This window comes from Salmo trutta, chromosome 21, assembly GCF_901001165.1.
Source record: "Salmo trutta chromosome 21, fSalTru1.1, whole genome shotgun sequence".
Lineage (NCBI taxonomy): Eukaryota > Metazoa > Chordata > Actinopteri > Salmoniformes > Salmonidae > Salmo > Salmo trutta.
The window spans coordinates 22,161,291-22,181,574 of NC_042977.1; the positions used below are offsets into that span (position 1 = coordinate 22,161,291).

The window sequence follows — 20,284 nt, forward strand, 5'->3', positions numbered from 1 at the left end:
TTATGGCAATGTCTGGACCATTGTATGTCCTCTCTTAGATCTCACAATTATCCTGTGATAGTATATGGCCTAGCGGCTCACTCCCCCCAGTAAGCCTGTCCAGGAGTGGGGTCAAGAGGGGGGCGAGCCGAGTGGATACCACATCTCGAACTTAGTTTTTAAAGAAAGAGGTGAGCAAAACACACTTGTAGTCGAGTTTTTAGAAAAGCCTCTGTTACGTGAGCTCTGAGTGTGTATTCCTTTGTGAGGGGGGCACCTTGGAGGCGTAAACAGGGCCGAGTCAGAGGAGAGAAATCTGAGTTTGCGGACTCAATGAAACTCTGCCACTGGTCGGTTGCGGGCGACCTAGAGCCGTCTCAACACTGAATTGATCACAGTGGGGATTGGTGCGGTCTGTGGGGGTGAGGGGCCAGGGTGACTGTGTATTCTGTGTGAAACATGGTACTTGGTGAAGCCCTATTGGAATAAGGACCTAGTTCTGAGAATGTCTGTGTGACTGTGTAAGTGACCCTCAGAGGTGGTGAATTCCAATTATTTTAAATGTGCTAGCCAGGTATGCCCTGGGTTACTCTGTGTGAGTATTTTGTTAACCTCTCTGGCGCATGTGGGACGAACTCGTCCCACCTACGTAACAGCCACTGAAATCCAGTGGCGCGATTTTTGAATCGTTAGAAATACTATTACTTCAATTTCTCAAACATATGACTATTTTACAGCTATTTAAAGACAAGAATCTCGTTAATTTAACCCCACTGTCCGATTTCAAAAAGGCTTTACAACGAAAGCAAAACATTAGATTATGTCAGCAGAGTGCCCAGCCAGAAAAAATCAGACACCCATTTTTCAAGCTAGCATATCATGTCACATAAACCCAAACCACAGCTAAATGCAGCACTAATCTTTTATGATCTTCATCAGATGACACACCTAGGACATTGTGTTATACAATACATGCATGTCTGTTCAATCAAGTTCATATTTATATCAAAAAACAGCTTTTTACATTAGCATGTGACGTTCAGAAAAAGCATAACCCCCGCAAACTTCCGGGGAATTTACTAACAGTTTGCTAAATTACTCACGATAAACGTTCACAAAAAGCATAACAATTATTTTAAGAATTATAGATACATTACTCCTCTATGCACTCGATATGTCCGATTTTAAAATAGCTTTTCGGATGAAGCACATTTTGCAATAATCTAAGTACATAGCCCGGCATCACAGGGCTAGCTATTTAGATACCCGGCAAGTTTAGCCTTCACCAAAATCACATTTCCTATAAGAAAAATGTTCTTACCTTGCTTGTTCTTCGTCAGAATACACTGCCAGGACTTCTACTTCAATAACAAATGTAGGTTTGGTCCCAAATAATCCATCGTTATATCCAAACAGCGACGTTTTGTTCGTGAGTTCTAGACACTATCAGAATGCTTCTTCACGGTGTCGCGCATGGCGCATTGGCGTGTCAAAAATGTCTAAATATTCCATTACCGTACTTCGAAGCATGTCAACCGCTGTTTAAAACCAATTTTTATGCCATTTATCTCGTAGATAAGTGATAATATTCCGACCGGGAGTATGCATTGAGCCTAAACAGCCGAATAAAATTTCTCCTCAGGAGCGACTCGTGCACGCGCCTCTTTCAAAGGTCCTCTGAGCAGCCACTTACAAAAGGTGATAATGTGTTTCAGCCTGAGGCTCCCTCGTAAACCTTCAGTTATTTCCCGGGCTCTGAGAGCCTATTGGAGCCCTGGGAATTGTCACGTTACAGCTAAGATCCTTACTTTTCAATAAAAAGATGCAAGACGCACGACTCCTTGTCAGACAGGGTACTTCCTGCTTGAAACCTTGTCAGGTTTTTGCCTGCCATAGGAGTTCTGTTATACTCACAGACACCATTCAAACAGTTTTAAAAAATTCAGAGTGTTTTCTATCCAAACCTGAACAATAATATGCATATTCTAGCTTCTGAGTTGGTGTAGGAGGCAGTTAAAAATGGGAACATATTTTTTCCAAAATTCTCAATACTGCCCCCTATCCTCAAAAGGTTAAAGTTACCACTAGGTAATCTTTGTAGGAGCGTTCTGTGTGAGCGTGAGTAGGTTTACACTGTGTGAGTAACCTTTCAATTATGTTCTGATGTTCTGTGTGAGTATCGGGCCACTCCTGTGTGGGTCTTAAAGTTCTGTGTGAGTACCTAAAACTTTCTAACGTTTTATATGGATTCTGTGAAAATATGATAAATTGTATGTGTGTGTATAATCGATTACTAGAGATTTGATAAAGAATGCTGAGAATATAATTAGATACAATTTAAACCACCCATTCGTAGACGAACGTAGTTGAGTTGGTATCTTTAATGGATCATTTGATAAAGATGAGGTTTTAAGTGTTATTAATAAACTGTCTACAATGTTTGGGAAATTGTGCTCTGGAAACTGATTGGAATGTGTCCACATTTGGTTATCTTACCCTAACGATGTAACTTTAAATGCGTATTAGATTTTATCCGTCTGGGTAAAACAGTTGAAATAAAACTGCCCTTAAGGTCTGAAACTGTTTTTATTTTTCCTCCCAGTATGAGAGGAGTTGTTGGATTTATTGAATAAACTGTTTTCCATAAAGTTAGAGCGAATTAAGATGGAATCTCGACCTAATTTATAAAGTCGGACAAAGCCTAAGGTATCCATCAAACTAACTATCATTGCCTGATTTTAATATGAGGGAAGTAAAGTAATTGAAATACGTTGAGAAAACATAATCTACTTTTATTAACCCTCCCGTTGTCTCGGCCGGGTCAGAGCAACCCTGGCTCGGGCATGTGCTAGGAGCTGTTCCCCCGTGTCTAGGCCGGATCAGAACGACCCGGGCTCGGCCATGTGTTAGCCCTCCCGTTGTCTCGGCCGGGTCAGAGCGACCCCTGGGCCGGCCATGTGTTAGGAGCTGTTCCCCCGCGTCCAGGCCGGGTCAGAGCGACCCCGGGCCCGGACATGTGTTAGCAATGTGTATGTTATAACCCCCTCTGCAGTTGTCTAGGCCGGGTCAGAGCGACCCCCTGAGCCGGCCATGTGTTAGGAGCTGTTCCCCCGTGTCCAGGCCGGGTCAGAGCGACCCCTGGGCCGGCCATGTGTTAGGAGCTGTTCCCCCGCGTCCAGGCCGGGTCAGAGAGACCCCGGGGGAAGCGTTAGCAATGTGTATGTTATAACCCCCCTGCCGTTTTCCAGGCCGGGTCAGAGCGACCCCCCGGGCCGGGCGCAGCGTTAGCAATGTGTATGTTATAACCCTCCTGCCGTTGGCCAGGTCAGAGCGACCCCCTGGGAGATGCGGTGCGTCAGTGTGCAAGAGGGCAGCGGCCGTTCACGTGGCCGCTATCGGCCGGCCGTAGAGAGGCTACTAATATTGTCAGGAAGAAGAAGAAGAAAAAGAAGAAAAAGAAGATGAGGACGACGATGAGGACGACAATGAGGCCGACGGCGAGGAATACAACCCCGCCGAGCGTGAGGCCGCCGACACCTCGCAGTCCCGGTTTCAGCGCGGCTCAGGTCCTGGAACAGATAGCCTCCAGTGTCGACCGAGAAGACGAAGAAGACTTCTGCAATTCCGAAGAGGAGGACGTTTCGGAAGACGAAGACGGCGAGGAATACGACCCCGAACGTGACGCGGACGACTCGGCCTCGCGGTCGCGCTCCTCTTCTTCGGAGGAGGAAGAGCGAGAGGGAGACACGGCCGCTGCCCGAGAGCGAGACAGAGAGCCAGAGCGAGAGGACACGGCGGCGGCGGCGGCCGGCCAAGGCCGAAGGGAGACGTTGCTGTCAAAAAACGGCAAAATCAAATGGTCCTCCGTGGCCTATGGCGGCCCGGACCTGCCCCGCGCCATCCGCCATCCCGGCCCCGCGGTGATGCTTGGCCCCACGGCCACCTTCCGGCTGTTTGTCACGCTGGCGATAGAAAGGATCATTGTGGACATGACAAATCTGCAGGGGGTGAGAAAATACGGTGACGGCTGGCGACCCATGGACTCCCCCGACCTGCGTGCCTACCTAGGGCTGCTAATCCTAGTGGGCGTCTACAGGTCCCGGGGCGAGGCTGCGGCCAGCCTGTGGGACGCGGAGAGCGGCAGGACCGTGTTCCGAGCCACGATGCCGCTCAAGGTCTTTCACAAGTACTCGAGGCTGCTGCGATTCGACATCCGCCGGTCGAGACTCGCCACCGACAGACTGGCGGCCATAAGAGAGGTCTGGGACCTGTGGGAGGAGTGGCTGCTGGCCCTCTACCACCCGGGGTCCGACTTGATGGTGGACGAACAACTGGTCCCTTTCAGACGTACTGTCTGTGTGTATCTGTACGTACGTATGTGTACTATAGAGAGGTAGCGTCGGCATGTAACATAAACGCCGTGCGCCCCTGTTATCTTGAACTTTGCATATCGGCCTCACAGCCTTCGTCAGAGCTTTTGTGAGTTTTTTAAATTGGCAACCTGATGTAGACCTAGTCACACCCACATCCGTTCCACACATCGAAAGGGGTTGGAGGCGAAGGAAAAACAAATAATTGCTATAACAATATGCATTTCATAAATATTCAAATAAAGTGTGTACATAAAACGTATTAAACACGTCTGTAAAACAACAATGAGGACATCGACCTACCAAGCAAGTTTTCATAAATCGTTGGGTGCAGTGTAAGAAAAACTTCAGAGTAATCTGAAATAGGGGCATCAGTCATGTTCAAATGTACAACATAACATACATAGGCTTTTCCTCATTAAGACCTTTAGGAAATAATGTCTGGAGGGTGAAATTCCAAAAACATATTTTTATCACCTCCCCTGTCTGATATCTTAACTTCCTCTATGCCACAAAATCTAAAAGGTAGAAATGTCATGTTTTAGGTCATTAAAATGCACTGTGACTGGATAATCCCTGTCGTTTCTCCTAATTGAACTTTTATGTTCACTGATTCTCTGTTTGAGAGAACGAGAGGTTTTATCTACATAGCACAGCCCACATGGACATTTAATAATGTAGATAACATGGGTGGTGGAACACGTAATAATGTCGTTTATTTGGAACCGTTTTCCTGAATGTGGGTTGCAGAAATATTCAAACACATCATATTGTTGCACTGTGCGTAACCTCTGCATTTATAGCTACCATTTGGAAGAGGGAATAAAAGAGCCTGGCTGATTTTCTTTGTGGCTGGCAGTTGGCATGGACCAATTTATTGCGTCAATTGCGACCTCTCCTATATACAATAAGTGGTGGATTCTTAAATTCAGCAGGCAGAGCTGGGTCTGATGATAAAACATGCCAGTGTTTCTTGATGTAGTTGTGAACATTACAGAGTTCTTTAGCTCTAGCGGGTCTTTTTTGTAGCAGTTCATTTCGTGTTTTCTCCAATGCCAAATTAAGAGCTTCATCCACACATTGTGGAGAATAGACGCTAATTAGAAACCTATTGCGCATCTCCGCTGCTTTTTTCCAGACAGTACTCTGGAACTAGTCTCCAATTCCTTTATAGAGTAACAACTAACAATATTCCATATAAGGTGTCGTGTCTTTGGCTAAGCCGGATTAAGTGATATGTCATGCTAACTTATAAAATGATTTCTCTATTATTAATATTACCTGATTAAGCTAATCATGTAAATGTAATTAACTAGAAAGTCGGGGCACCACGGAAGAACGTTTATAGAGCTGTTATCTTCCGAATAAACTCTTAAAATACTTAGTAATATTTTACATCGATAGCAGTCAATATTAACCCTTATCTTATTTTCAGTCTCATAAAGAAAGTTGTAAATTCTTGGTTATCTTCACGAACCCTGGCTAACAAGTTGAATCAGCAATACGAAATTGTTTTTAATTATTTATTTACTAAATACCTAACTAATCACACAGAATTACAAATACACAGAATACAATGATGTCATACAGAATTCACCCCTGGTGAACGGAACCTGGTTACACAAAGGAAAGGGGGTTGGGCTTGAATGAAAGAGTGATAAGATTTAGGAACAGAGAAACAGCAGCTATGCTATCGTAAATACATTATCTTATGCATTCTAAATTACCGCCCATTTGGAAAAGGAAAATGCAATAAATATTTACTCTGAGCTGCGCTTCGGTAGATTGGTCGTAGATGCTGGCCGGGTTGGCCAACAGATCTTCCTGTACTCTGAACAATGTCTCTGGTGGTAAATTGGATACGTGGTGGTATCTTCGTCTGTTTGTTAGACTGGATCCGTCGTCCGTCCTTTCCTAGCCCACGTTAGCAGCGGCTAACTCAACGGCTAGGAAGTATCACTTCTGTAGTGAATAAGCTCAAAGTTCATACCATTCGCCATCAAAGCTCACGCCGAGGTTGGCTTAGTTCTGTCCTTGACATGTGTGTGTCCTTCTAACGTAGAGGCTGCAGACCTCCCGTACTGGAACTCCTGAATGTCTTTTCGTCAAAGGCTTATATAGTGGAGAGGATGGAAGGAGGTGTTTCATCGTTTATAACCCCTGTCTTCTTCACAGGGTTGGGCCACTGATCGAGCAGGGCACTTTCCTTATGAAAACCCAATTCTCTCATTTGGAAGCTAAAATTACATTTGATCTCCTAACAAACAATTTCAATATCAAACATTTCAATTGCATAACAATTCCATGTGACTCTGATAACTAGAGGGTGTATACTTTCTCAGGTACAGTTTATGTCGTCCTGTCATCAATCATAATATCTCAGATAACAATGAACTGATATACATACTCATTACGTTATCAAGTATATTTCAAACTGGTTTTATAATCAAAATATTGTTCCTTTCCCCATTTGTTTGATGTTCCCAGACTCTCTATATTTAACAGGACAGCAGTCCTTCAGTAGGGTCAGTTAGAGAGGGGAAGGGAGAAAGGTATTTATGGGGGGAGTCATAAACCTTACCCACAGGCCAACGTCATGACAAAGGTGAGAGGTGATCCACAAGACTTTCGACTGTCTGTTAACCTGTTATGGCTAGGGGGCAGTATTTTCACGGCTGGATAAAAAACGTACCCGATTTAATCTGATTATTAGTCCTGCCCAGAAACTGGAATATGCATATAATTATTAGCTTTGGAGAGAAAACACTCCAAAGTTTCTGAAACTGTTTGAATGGTGTCTGTGAGTATAACAGAACTCCTATGGCAGGCAAAAACCTGAGATGCTTCTGTTCAGGAAGTACCCTGTCTGAACATTTCTTGCCCTTCTTTATTATCTCTATCGTTTACAAAGGATCTCTGCTCTTACGTGACAATTCACACGTCTCCAATGAGGTCTCATAGCCCGGGAAAAACAGGAATGACGTAATTCAAAGCCCTGGCTGAAGCACAGGAAGGCAAAAGCTAAGTGGTCACTCAATGGTCTAAGCCTTAGGCGCGTGACACGCCCCGCCCCCGGCTTTCGGTTTTTTCCTCAGTTTACAGACAGGCAGATTCCCGGTCGGAATATTATCGCTTCTCTACGAGATAAATTGCATAAATATTGGTTTTAAACAGCGGTTGACATGCTTCGAAGTACGGTAATGGAATATTTAGAAATTTTTTGTCATATTTTGCGTCATGCTCGTGGCCGAGATTTAGCGTTGGGATAGTGTCTAGAACGCACGAACAAAACGTCGCTGTTTGGATATAACGATGGATTATTTGGGACCAAACCTACATTTGTTATTGAAGTAGAAGTCCTGGCAGTGTATTCTGATGAAGAACAAGCAAGGTAAGAACATTTTTCTTATAGGAAATGTGATTTTGGTGAAGGCTAAACTTGCAGGGTGTCTAAATAGCTAGCCCTGTAACGCCGGGCTATGTACTTACATTATTGCAAAATGTGCTTCATCCGAAAAGCTATTTTAAAATCGGACATATCGAGTGCATAGAGGAGTTCTGTATCTATAATTCTTAAAATAATTGTTATGCTTTTTGTGAACGTTTATCGTGAGTAATTTAGTAAAATCACCGGAAGTGTTCGGTGGGAATGCTAGTTCTGAACGTCACATGCTAATGTAAAAAGCTGTTTTTTGATATAAATATGAACTTGATTGAACAGACATGCATGTATTGTATAACACAATGTCCTAGGTGTGTCATCTGATGAAGATCATCAAAGGTTAGTGCTGCATTTAGATATGGTTTGGGTTTATGTGACATGATATGCTAGCTTGAAAAATGGCTGTGTGATTATTTCTGGCTGGGTACTCTGCTGACATAATCTAATGTTTTGCTTTCGCTGTAAAGCCTTTTTGAAATCGGACAGTTTGGTTAGATAAAGGAGAGTCTTGTCTTTAAATAGCTGTAAAATAGTCATATGTTTGAAAAGTGTAAGTTTTCGGATTTAGAGGAGTTTGAATTTCGCGCCCCGCCCATCATTGGATATTGGAGCAATCGTTCCGCTAGCGGAACGTGTAGATGTAAGAGGTTTTAACCTCTCTGGCGCATGTGGGACGATTTCGTCCCACCTACGTAAAAGCCACCTGAATTCAGTGGCGCGATTTTTGAATCGTTTGAAATACTATTACTTCAATTTCTCAAACATATGACTATTTTACAGCTATTTAAAGACAAGACTCTCCTTAATCTAACCACACTGTCCGATTTCAAAAAGGCTTTACAATGAAAGCAAAACATTAGATTATGTCAGGAGAGTGCCCAGCCAGAAATAATCAGACACCCATTTTTCAAGCTAGCATATAATGTCACATAAACCCAAACCACAGCTAAATGCAGCACTAACCTTTTATGATCTTCATCAGATGACACACCTAGGACATTATGTTATACAATACATGCATGTCTGTTCAATCAAGTTCATATTTATATCAAAAAACAGCTTTTTATATTAGCATGTGACGTTCAGAAAAAGCATACCCCCGCAAACTTCCGGGGAATTTACTAACAGTTTGCTAAATTACTCACGTTCACAAAAAGCATAACAATTATTTTAAGAATTATAGATACATTACTCCTCTATGCACTCGATATGTCCGATTTTAAAATAGGTTTTCGGATGAAGCACATTTTGCAATATTCTAAGTACATAGCCCGGCATCACAGGGCTAGCTATTTAGACACCCACCCAGTTCAGCCTTCACCAAAATCACATTTCCTATAAGAAAAATGTTCTTACCTTTCTTGTTCAGAATGCACTCCCAGGACTTCTACTTCAATAACAAATGTAGGTTTGGTCCCAAATAATCCATCGTTATATCCAAACAGCGATGTTTTGTTCGTGAGTTCTAGACACTATCAGAAGGCTACATCACGGTCACGAGCATGGCGCATGGCGTGACAAAAAATTTCTAAATATTCCATTACCGTACTTCGAAGCCTGTCAACCGCTGTTTAAAACCAATTTTTATGCCATTTATCTCGTAGAAAAGCGATAATATTCCGAACGGGAATCTGCAATGAGCCTAAACAGCCGAATGAAATTTCTCCATGGGGGCGAATCGTGCACGCGCCTCATTCAATGGTCCTCTGATCGGCCACTTACCAAAGGCGATAATCTGTTTCAGCCAGAGGCCGCCTCGTCATCCTTCAGGTTTTTCCCGGGTTCTGAGAGCCTATTGGAGCCCTAGGAATTGTCACGTTACAGCTAAGATCCTTACTTTTCAATAAACAGATGCAAGACGGACGACTCCTTGTCAGACAGGCCACTTCCTGCATGAAACCTTGTCAGGTTTTTGCCTGCCATAGGAGTTCTGTTATACTCACAGACACCATTCAAACAGTTTTAGAAACTTTAGGGTGTTTTCTATCCAAACCTGAACAATAATATGCATATTCTAGCTTCTGAGTTGGTGTAGGAGGCAGTTAAAAATGGGCACATATTTTTTCCAAAATTCTCAATACTGCGCCCTATCCCAAACAGGTTAATCTGAATGAAGAGAGAACCTGTGTGGATCTGGAGATCTCCTCTGCTGAAATGACAGACTCTGCTCTGTACTACTGTGCCCTGACGGAAACACGGTACTAAAACCTTTCAAATGTGATTCATACAATTAAATGGAGAGAATCTACCTCCAACACCACCCAGTGGAGGGAATGAGAGATGCAGTATCACAGAAGAGAGGACAAATGAGAGGAGAGGAGAGGGAAGGAGAGGCAAGGAGAGGTGAGGAGAGGAGAGATTGAGAATCTTAATAGCAACTGTACTTTGGGGTGGAGCTTGTAGGTAACCTAAGCCGAAATGATCAACAGAAAACCTTGCAGATGAAGTTAGTTTGGAGTATTCAGCTTCTGTTGTACTATTAGTCAGTTTGACTTCCAACCCCAGCCATGTTGTTCATCTGGTCATTTATTATGTTCTCAGTAATAGGTAAGTTATGGCTTTCAAAGTAGTGTCATGTTTTCTGCTTAGAAAATTACAGCAATACATGTTTATTTCCATAAAAAAATTACTCAATCTTAATTTCTTGAAATGTGCAGGTGACACCTATGAGCAGAATATCGAGCCAAACCAACATGAAGTGTATGCAGAAGTGGGAAGTAATGTTCTTCTTTCCTGCAACTACTCCTCAGCAGACAGTCTGCTATGGTATAAACAGTCTCCAGGATCAGCTCCCCAATACCTTCTGCTCATCCAGCACTACAGTGGGATTGAACAGAGAGCTGATTCTCTTGACTCTCGCTTCTCTGGTAAACTGAACAAAGAGAAGACCCGTGTGGATCTGGAGATCTCCTCTGCTGAAGTGACAGACTCTGCTCTGTACTACTGTGCTCTGAGGCCCACAGTGACAGGAAACCCAGAAACACTGTACAAAAACTTAACACCGCCTGAGAGAGTATTTACGCTCTGTAGTTCAATGTTTTATTTGACAATACTGCAATCAAGTGGAGTCAACATGCACCCGTTATATTATGTCAAGAGGAGGAGAATAGTATTACACATAACATGTAATGAGAGGAACTGATTCACCCAGAGAGTGAATGTTCCAAGAGAAGATCATTAGAGAAGTCTCTGTTTATTGCCCAGTGGCTATGATGCTGCTCTATTCAGTCTTGTTTATGTGCACTTGTAGGTAAGAATTCACTCTCCATTAACTGAATGTGTACTAACAGAATGTACACTGTTTAGTATTCATTACAATATGGTATTATCAATATCAAGAGGTAATACACTTTGAAACACCAACTGTGGATATACTGAACACTGTCTACATTGACTCAGTAATACATGTTTTTCTTTTTTACAGCTACAAGTGTTGAAGACATAATTACTCCAGACAGAGATGTGGTGGATGTTATGGAGGGTAGTAGTGTTCAACTCTCCTGTAGATACAACAGCTCATTAACCAACAGTCTGTTATGGTACCTCCAGCACCCTGGATCCTCTCCACAGTTCCTCATAGTGGACTACTCTGGGATCATAACCAACACTGATTGTACAAAATGGACCCTCTGGAGATCTCCTCTGTTGAAGTAACAGACTCTGCTCTGTGCTACTGTTCCTGAGGTCCACAGTGACAGGAAACCCAGAATCACTGTAGAAAAATAAATTCTAACAATACAAACACAGAGAACCTGAATCGGAGACCCCTAGAACCCCTAGAAACTGAGTCTGAATAGATCTAATGTTCCCTTCTTTTAATATGAAAGTTATTTGAATGTTCAACTACCAGTGACCAAACTTTATATTTGGAAATAAAGTAAATATGTCATGAATATCAGAATAATTTCATATGACTAAACATTATCTTATATCTGAATTGATGCCATCTTTACTGTCATTTAGGAAACAAACCTTCATCCCCACCACCACACTTCATTAAGAGCCAGCAATGAACGGGTTTTATGTCATAAACTGGGCAGTAGGTCACCTGTTCTAATCCAGAGATCTGGTAACTGGGGGGCTGCTGGGTTCAGATCCTGACTACAATTCCCTACCGTTGGGCCCTTGAGCAAGGCCCTTAACCCCACAACATGCTCTCCACACAGGGATGTTGCACTGCCATGACTCTGTGCTCCTCTCAATTGTATGTGTGTGAGATGTGCTATCTGGGGAAGTTAAGTAACGCGAGCAGAACACACATTTTATTTGTTCGCTGTAACATGGACAATAAAGTTGTATAGGGAGGAGCTACTAAGATCCTGTTCAAACTGTACACATGATGATAAGACATTTTTCAGTTAGTTAGTTGGTCAACATAAAGTAGATGAATGATGATGTTACTTGGTTTGATCTGGATGTTCTCTACATTTTGTACAGGTGAGCCTTAAAAACAAAAATAAGTGAGTCCATATTGTTGAATGTAATAACTTTTTAAAACTTCTGTCAATTTAATTTGTTTCTATATTATCTTTAATGACAGATTGCTGGGGAGCACATTACACATGTAAAGCATGAAGTCATCAGTACAGAGGGAAAACCTGTGACTCTGAGCTGCTCATATGATGCAAGCAGTGAATATCTTCGGCTTTACTGGTACAAGCATTATTCTAACCAGGCTCCTCAGTTTCTACTGTATAAAGGTGCCAGATCATGGAGGAGTGAACACATCCCTGATAAGAGATATACATCCACAACATCCTGGACATCAACTGAACTGGTTATAACAAGCCTAACCCTAGCAGACACAGCTCTCTACTACTGTGCTCTCAGGGATGATACACAGCGATACAATGTGTATAAGACGCTGTATAAAAACCTGCAGATCAAAATGCTTTGTTGAAGTGGAAATCATAATTAAACATTAACATTAACATTTGATGTCATGATGGCAGAAGTTGAGATCAGAGAACTGTGGTCACACCTGTGCTGTGTTCAATCACCAGGTGGTCTAGTGTTTCTCTGTCTTCATATTCAATGCACTGTGAGAAATATGTATTATTTACCCTTCAATCAGTAGTCTTCTATTGTTTTGAAATCGGTTGGAAAGCACTTGTTAATTTGACAAAGTGCAACAATATTATTGTTTATAGTTACTCCTCCTCACAATTCTGACAGGCTTGGTTGTGTAGTATGAAAGTCAACCTGAAGGGGGCAACCTAACAAAGCACACACACCCCTGAATCAGAGGATGCCATACAGACAGACACCTCCCCATGGTCTACTACTGCATGTAATACAGAACAACATGAAGCATCAACAGTAGGACAGAGGGTGTTAAAGCTCTGTGATAGATAGATCAGCATTGTTCTGCTCCTTTTCCACTTCAACCTGACTGACTAGTCATGAGAAACTGGCTTCCCCTGCATTTTCTGGCTGCATCCTTCTTTGGTATAACATCACTCTGTTCATCTGTCTCTTTCTGTGCATTTGTTCATTTTATTTATATACATTATTATTATATGTTGTGAAGATATATTTATCTTTCTTTTCAGGGTGCAGAGCAGAAGAGAATGTAAGACAGCCAAAAGAAGACGTAATGGTCGTAGAAGGACACCCAACAACACTCACTTGTCTATTTGATACAACTTCTCAATCACCATATCTCTTCTGGTACAAACAACTTGTAAATGGCAAGCCCATTTTTATGCTGAGAAGTGATACATTTTCACCTGGGGAAACTACTACTGAGTTCAAGGACAGATTTCATGCCCATCTGAATGTCACGGCAAAATCAGTCCCCTTGACGATCCAGAGGTTGCAGCTGTCTGACTCTGCTGTGTACTACTGTGCTCTGAGGCCCACTGTGACAACAGTATATTCAGCCCCCTTACAGAAACTATAGGTTTCACGTGTCCATACAAACATACAGTACCACTGAAAAGTTGGGACCAAAGCACAAAATGTATTTCAATATACTTTGTGTATAGTAGTAGACCTGAATTAGATACTCTGTAGATTACATTAGTGTTTATACATGAATAATAACAGAATATCTGTAGGTTTATTAACATAAAAAAAGTCATTCTAACTTCATGGAACATTTAAGTCAATTCCTTTAGGCTACTTTCTATGTCAATTAAGCTAGACGTGTAGGCTTTACACTTTGTCTATTGTACTTGAAAGAGTGCTAATGTAATATTGACATGGTAATATTGTCCCATAAAATTCTTTACAATCTTACCACTCTGAACAGGCTCCTCCTTCATGTCTGTCAGTTGATGGTGATATACAGGCTGAGATGGACATGGAAGAGAGAGAGAGGATCTCTACCTCTTACTGTAACTCACAGTCACTCTCAGTGTGTTCTGTATAACCATGGTACTCTGTCTGATCATCTGGCTGGTTCTTGTTGTATTCTGCTTCGGTATGATGGAACCTTTTCTCATTGGTTAATATACCTTCTCATTGGTTAATATAAGTGCACAGCAGACCATGTTCAACAGCAATCAGGAGGTGTGATTGCTACAGAAGGAGGATTGTTAACAGTGAGTTGTCAATATAACACCAGTGCTAATAATAATTCATATCCCCTGTGCATCCCGCAAAGGCGGAGGTGTTGCTAACATTTACGATAGCAAATTTCAATTTACAAAAAAAAACTGTTTTCGTCTTTTGAGCTTCTAGTCATGAAATCTATGCAGCCTACTCAATCACTTTTTATAGCTACTGTTTACAGGCCTCCTGGGCCATATACAGCGTTCCTCACTGAGTTCCCTGAATTCCTATCGGACCTTGTAGTCATAGCAGATAATATTCACATTTTTGGTGACTTTAATATTCACATGGGAAAGTCCACAGACCCACTCCAAAAGGCTTTCGGAGCCATCATCGACTCAGTGGGTTTTGTCCAACATGTCTCCGGACCTACTCACTGCCACAGTCATACTCTGGACCTAGTTTTGTCCCATGGAATAAATGTTGTGGATCTTAATGTTTATCCTCATAATCCCGGACTATCGGACCACCATTTTATTACGTTTGCAATCGCTCAGACAATCTGCTCAGACAACCCAAAGATTCCTTGATGCCCTTCCAGACTCCTTCTGCCTACCCAAGGACGTCAGAGGACAAAAATCAGTTAACCTCTCTAGGGTACGTGGGACGAAATCGTCAAACACTATTCAACAGCCAGTGACAAATCAGAGCGCCAAATTTAAAACCACTAAATGTCATATTTAAAGTTCTCAAACATAGGACTATTTTACACCATTTGAAAGATAAGACTCTCGTTAATCTAACCACATTCTCCGATTTCAAAAAGGCTTTACAGCGAAAGCAAAACATTAGATTATGTCAGGAGAGTACCCTGCCAAAAATTATCACACAGCCATTTTCAAAGCAAGCATATATGTCACAAAAACCAAAACCACAGCTAAATGCAGCACTAACTGTTGATGATCTTCATCAAATGATTTTGCAGATCTTCTCCAAGTCATTAAGGTTTCGAGGCTGACGTTTGGCAACTCGAACCTTCAGCTCCCTCCACAGATGTTCTATGGGATTAAGGTCTGGAGACTGGCTAGGCCACTCCAGGACCTTAATGTGCTTCTTCTTGAGCCACTCCTTTGTTGCCTTGGCCGTGTGTTTTGGGTCATTGTCATGCTGAAATACCCATTCAAGACCCATTTTCAATGCCCTGGCTGAGGGAAGGTGGTTTTCACCCAAGATTTGATGGTACATGGCCCCATCCATCGTCCCTTTGATGCGGTGAAGTTGTCCTGTCCCCTTAGCAGAAAAACACCCCCAAAGCATAATGTTTCCACCTCCATGTTTGACGGTGGAGATGGTGTTCTTGGGGTCATAGGCAGCATTCCTCCTCCTGCGAACACGGCGAGTTGAGTTGATGTCAAAGAGCTCCATTTTGGTTTCATCTGACCACAACACTTTCACGAGTTGTCCTCTGAGTCATTCAGATGTTCATTGGCAAACTTCAGACGGGCATGTATATGTATTCTTGAGCAGGGGGGCGCTGCAGGATTTCAGTCCTTCACGGCGAGTGTGTTACCAATTGTTTTCTTGGTGACTATGGTCCCAGCTGTCTTGAGATCATTGACAAGATCCTCCCGTGTAGTTCTGGGCTGATTCCTCTCCGTTCTCATGATCATTGCAACTCCACAAGGTGAGATCTTGCATGGAGCCCCAGGCCGAGGGATATTGACAGTTCATTTGTGTTTCTTCCATTTGCGAATAATCGCAACAAATGTTGTCACCTTTCCACCAAGCTGCTTGGCGCTGGTCCTGTAGCCCATTCCAGCCTTGTGTATGTCTACAATCTTGTCCCTGACATCCTTGGAGAGCTCTTTGGTCTTGGCCATGGTGGAGAGTTTGAAATCTGATTGATTGCTTCTGTGGACAGGTGTCTTTTTTACAGGTAACAAGCTGCGGTTAGGAGCACTGCCTTTAAGAGTGTGCTCCTAATCTCAGCTCGTTACCTGTATAAAAGACACCTGGGAGCCAGAAACCTTTCTTATTGAGAGAGGGTCAAATACTTATTTCCCTCGTTAAAATGCAAATCAATTTATAACATTTTTGACATGCGTTTTTCTGGATTTTTTTGTTGTTATTCGGTCTCTCACTTTTCAAATAAACCTACCATTAAAATTATAGACTGATCCTTTCTTTGTCAGTGTGCAAACGTATAAAATCAGCAGGGGATCAAATACTTTCCCCCCCACTGTGTATATATATATATATATATATATATACATATATTTATAAATATCCCACTTAAGACCCTCCTCCTTCTCTCCGATGGTTACATCTTATTGTTTCACAGGAAGAGAATAAAGATGGTAACCAGATTCCAACCCTGATTACACCCTTAAGAGGAACTGACCTCAACCCTCACCTCCTGACCTCAACCCCTCCTTCATCTAATACACAGATGTCCATCTGTCTTCCCTGTATCAACACATCACTCTCCTCTTCTCCATCAAACACATTCCAAAGCCTTCTGTCTTTCTTCATAGAACCATTAACTTCTAACATAACCCAGTCTCTTTCATTTCCTATCAATCATTTCATATCTCAATGTTCAAAGTTTAGCCGATCCCAACACCAGCTTGTTACTAGGATCATTTTTAATATATGCACTAGTGAGTGAGTTTGATGCTATTCTTCATATCCAATCACATATCAAATGTAATTACTGGAGACTTGAGTAATATTACTGTGAAGGATATTTTGTGCATATTTAATACACTAGATTGAATAATGAGTAGATTTTATGATAATAATTCCTGTTTTCATAAATGTTTTCCATTCCATCAACAGATAAGGTGTTTGGGTTGGAGGGTGATGTCATAAATCTGTCCTGTAACTACTCCTCTGCTAGTACTCTCCAGTGGTATCAACAGTTCCCTGGATCACCTCCCATCTTCCTCCTCCTCACTGGAGTGTCATCCAACCCCTCTGTAGTGAAATCTAAACCTGAAGAACCTTGACTGTCTGTTAGGCTGAACGATGAGAGAACCTGTGCTGATCTGGAGATCTCCTCTGCTGAAGTGGCAGACTCTGCTCTGTACTACGGTGCCCTGGAGCCCGCAGTGAAAGGAAACTCAGACACACTGTACAGAAATGTGAACTGAAAACACTGACATCCCCTAAGAGAAACATGTTCATTATTAGGTTACCTTCAATAGACAAAGCATATACATGTAGGCTGTTACGTTCCTCCTAGTAGGAGGGAGGTGCAGGAATCAGGAGCAGGAGAGCAAGGAAGTCCCAGTGGCACAATCGTTTATTTAAGGAGTCCCAAACAAACAACAACATGTGGGAAAACATGCTAAAATGAAGTCGCCACACACAGGGAAGAAACGCAACACACGGAGGAGAAACTTAACTCCTAGACTAAAATAAATAAAAACGGTACCATTACCGTGAGCAAAGAAAACCCCGTGGTGCAATACACGCACCCCTAACAAAGTAACACAGAACAATCCCGCACAAAGACTAGCAGGCAGCGGGGTGTAAATAAACCCATCGAAATCAACTAAATGAACACAGGTGTGATAAAATAGACAGACACAAACGAAAAGGAAAAATGGATTGGTGGCAGGTAGTAGGCCGGCGACGCCGACCGCCGAGCACCGCCTGAACAGGGAGAGGAGCCACTTTCGGTGGAAGTCGTGACATAGGCTGGAAAGGAACAGTGAATTATTTGTTGAAACAAATGAACAAATGAAAAAGTGACAAACTCATTTGGTTATCTGAATATGTTGCAGATTTAGACTGTAAATTATACCTATAAAGATGAAAACAAAAATGCCTGTATATTAATGAATTGCCTTAAGTTGAATAGATGAATAATCTTACAGATATGCCCTTCAAGCAATGTTTCCTCTATGACATCACAGTAGACAGGTCAGGTCCTTCTGCCAACTCTGTTTATCTAAAATCAAGAAAAGAAATGGAGATAAACAAACAGTTGTATCTAATATGCAATAGAGGGAGACTAAGGTAATCAAATTTCAGTGCAGCCCTACATTTTGAGGATGTGACAGTGGAATCAAGCAGCAACAAGAAGTCTGTTGTTACTTCTGCTCATCTGACAACTCTCTGTGTTTTGGGGTGGGGCTTCAAAGGTCTGAGAAGAGATGGTCCATTCAGAACTAGAAGGAGGAGGATGTTACTTTAGTATACACAAATCTTGCTGTGCTGTGTGTTATCATTTTAACTTCCAGTTTCAGCCACAATGTCAATCCCCACATTTATGTTGCTTTTAGTAGTTGCATGTAAGTAATCTATAATCTGTCAATTTTTATTGGTGTTATGTTGAATGTGAACTAAGTGTTGATGCGTTGAAAATAGATCTATAACAGAGTAATAACAGAAGAATAACATATTTTGCATCTCTTGCAGGTGACAGTAATGGTCAGACCATTGAGCCAATCAGAGAGGAGGTGTATGCTCCAGCAAGTAGCAATATTACACTTTCATGTACCTACTCATCCGCAGTCTCTCTTCAATGGTATCTCCAGGACCCTGGATCACCTCCTCAGTATATCCTGCTTATCCTGCATGGTGTTGGGTCTCCATCACGGGCTCCAGGTTTGGATCCTTGACTGTCAGTCAAACTAAATGATGAGAAGAACCGTGTGGATCTGGAAATCTCCTCTGCTAAAGAGAAAGACTCTGCTATGTACTACTGTGCACTGACGCCCACAGTGAAAGGAGACCTACAAACGCTGTACAAAAACCTAACCTGACACATTCTATACGTACATGACTTGACCTACAGGAGATGGAATATCTCAAAGTTTTTCTTTTTGACATGAAACCTGGTGGGTGTGTTTAAAACCTACAATATGTGAAGAGGAGGAGCAACATTGTATATGCCTACTTATCATTTCAAAGTCATCGCAGTGATTTGACTTGGCTGTTTTCTAAATAACCAGTTTATGTCTGATCTGTAACATAGACCCCAATGCTACTCTGTTATATTCTACTGATTTCAGCCCTTGTAGGTGCTACTTTAGAGGATGATATTACTCCAACCAGTCCTGAGGAGTATTATTTAGAGGGTAGCAGAGTTAAGATCTCCTGTAACTATACAGTAAAGGCTAATAATCTCCAGTGGAACAGACAGTACCCTGGATCAGCACCCAAGTTCCTCCTCCTCCTCACAGACACTGCAACTCCACTTGTAGTGGAAGCTACTCCTCCATACCCAAGAATGACTGCTAAACTGAACGATGAGAGAACCCGTGTGGATCTGGAGATTTCCTCTGCTGTTGTAACAGACTCTGCTCTGTACTACTGTGCCCTGTAGCCCACAGTGACAGGAAACCTGCCAACACTGTTCAAAAACTGCTATCTTTTCAAGAGGAGGAGCTAAGCTAAGCAGACCACAGGGGGATATCATTTAGTCTGTCACAGGGGAGTGGTACCTCCGTGTTACTAGGAGAGCTGCTGAACTTCCACCATCATGTTCCTCTATCTACTGTTATTAATTTCTGCACTTGTTGGTGAGTTTTCAGAACCTTCAGAACTGCTACTTAGTAGTACAGAGCAGAGTCTGTCACTTCAGCAGAGGAGATCTCCAGATCCACACAGTTGTCCTCTTTTTCATGTGTGAGGGTCCATTTTGTACTATAAGTGTTGGATATGATCCCAGAGTAGTCCACTATGAGGAACTGTGGAGAGGATCCAGGGTGCTGGAGGTACCATAACAGACTGTTGGTTAACCTGTTGGGGCTAGGGGGCAGTATTTTCACGGCTGGATAAAAAAAATGTACCCGATTTAATCTGGTTACTAATCCTACCCAGTAACTAGAATATGCATATACTTATTATATATGGATGGAAAACACCCTAAAGTTTCTAAAACTGTTTGAATGGTGTCTGTGAGTATAACAGAACTCATTTGGCAGGCAAAACCCTGAGACAGATTCTGACAGGAAGTGGATACCTGATGTGTTGAATTGACTTTAAG

The 20,284-nt window shown here is 42.3% G+C and overlaps 2 long non-coding RNA genes and 1 gene segment (V, D, J or C); 2 read left to right on the top strand and 1 right to left on the bottom strand.

Moving 5' to 3' along the window:
• On the top strand, window positions 1-2,427 carry LOC115156966 (uncharacterized). Its single transcript, XR_003868355.1, has 2 exons — window positions 1-585; window positions 2,051-2,427. It is a non-coding gene; the product is annotated as an uncharacterized LOC115156966 (long non-coding RNA).
• A 7,826-nt stretch (window positions 2,428-10,253) lies between these two features.
• On the top strand, window positions 10,254-17,438 carry LOC115157736 (T cell receptor alpha variable 38-2/delta variable 8-like). The segment is given in 4 exon segments: window positions 10,254-10,338; window positions 10,449-10,804; window positions 13,344-13,363; window positions 17,306-17,438. Coding segments are annotated over 4 exon segments (549 nt in total).
• Window positions 17,439-17,572: 134 nt separating this feature from the next.
• On the bottom strand, window positions 17,573-18,538 carry LOC115156963 (uncharacterized). Its single transcript, XR_003868352.1, has 3 exons — window positions 18,336-18,538; window positions 18,166-18,241; window positions 17,573-17,988 (listed from the first exon to the last, which is right to left on the bottom strand). It is a non-coding gene; the product is annotated as an uncharacterized LOC115156963 (long non-coding RNA).
• Window positions 18,539-20,284: the final 1,746 nt, after the last annotated feature.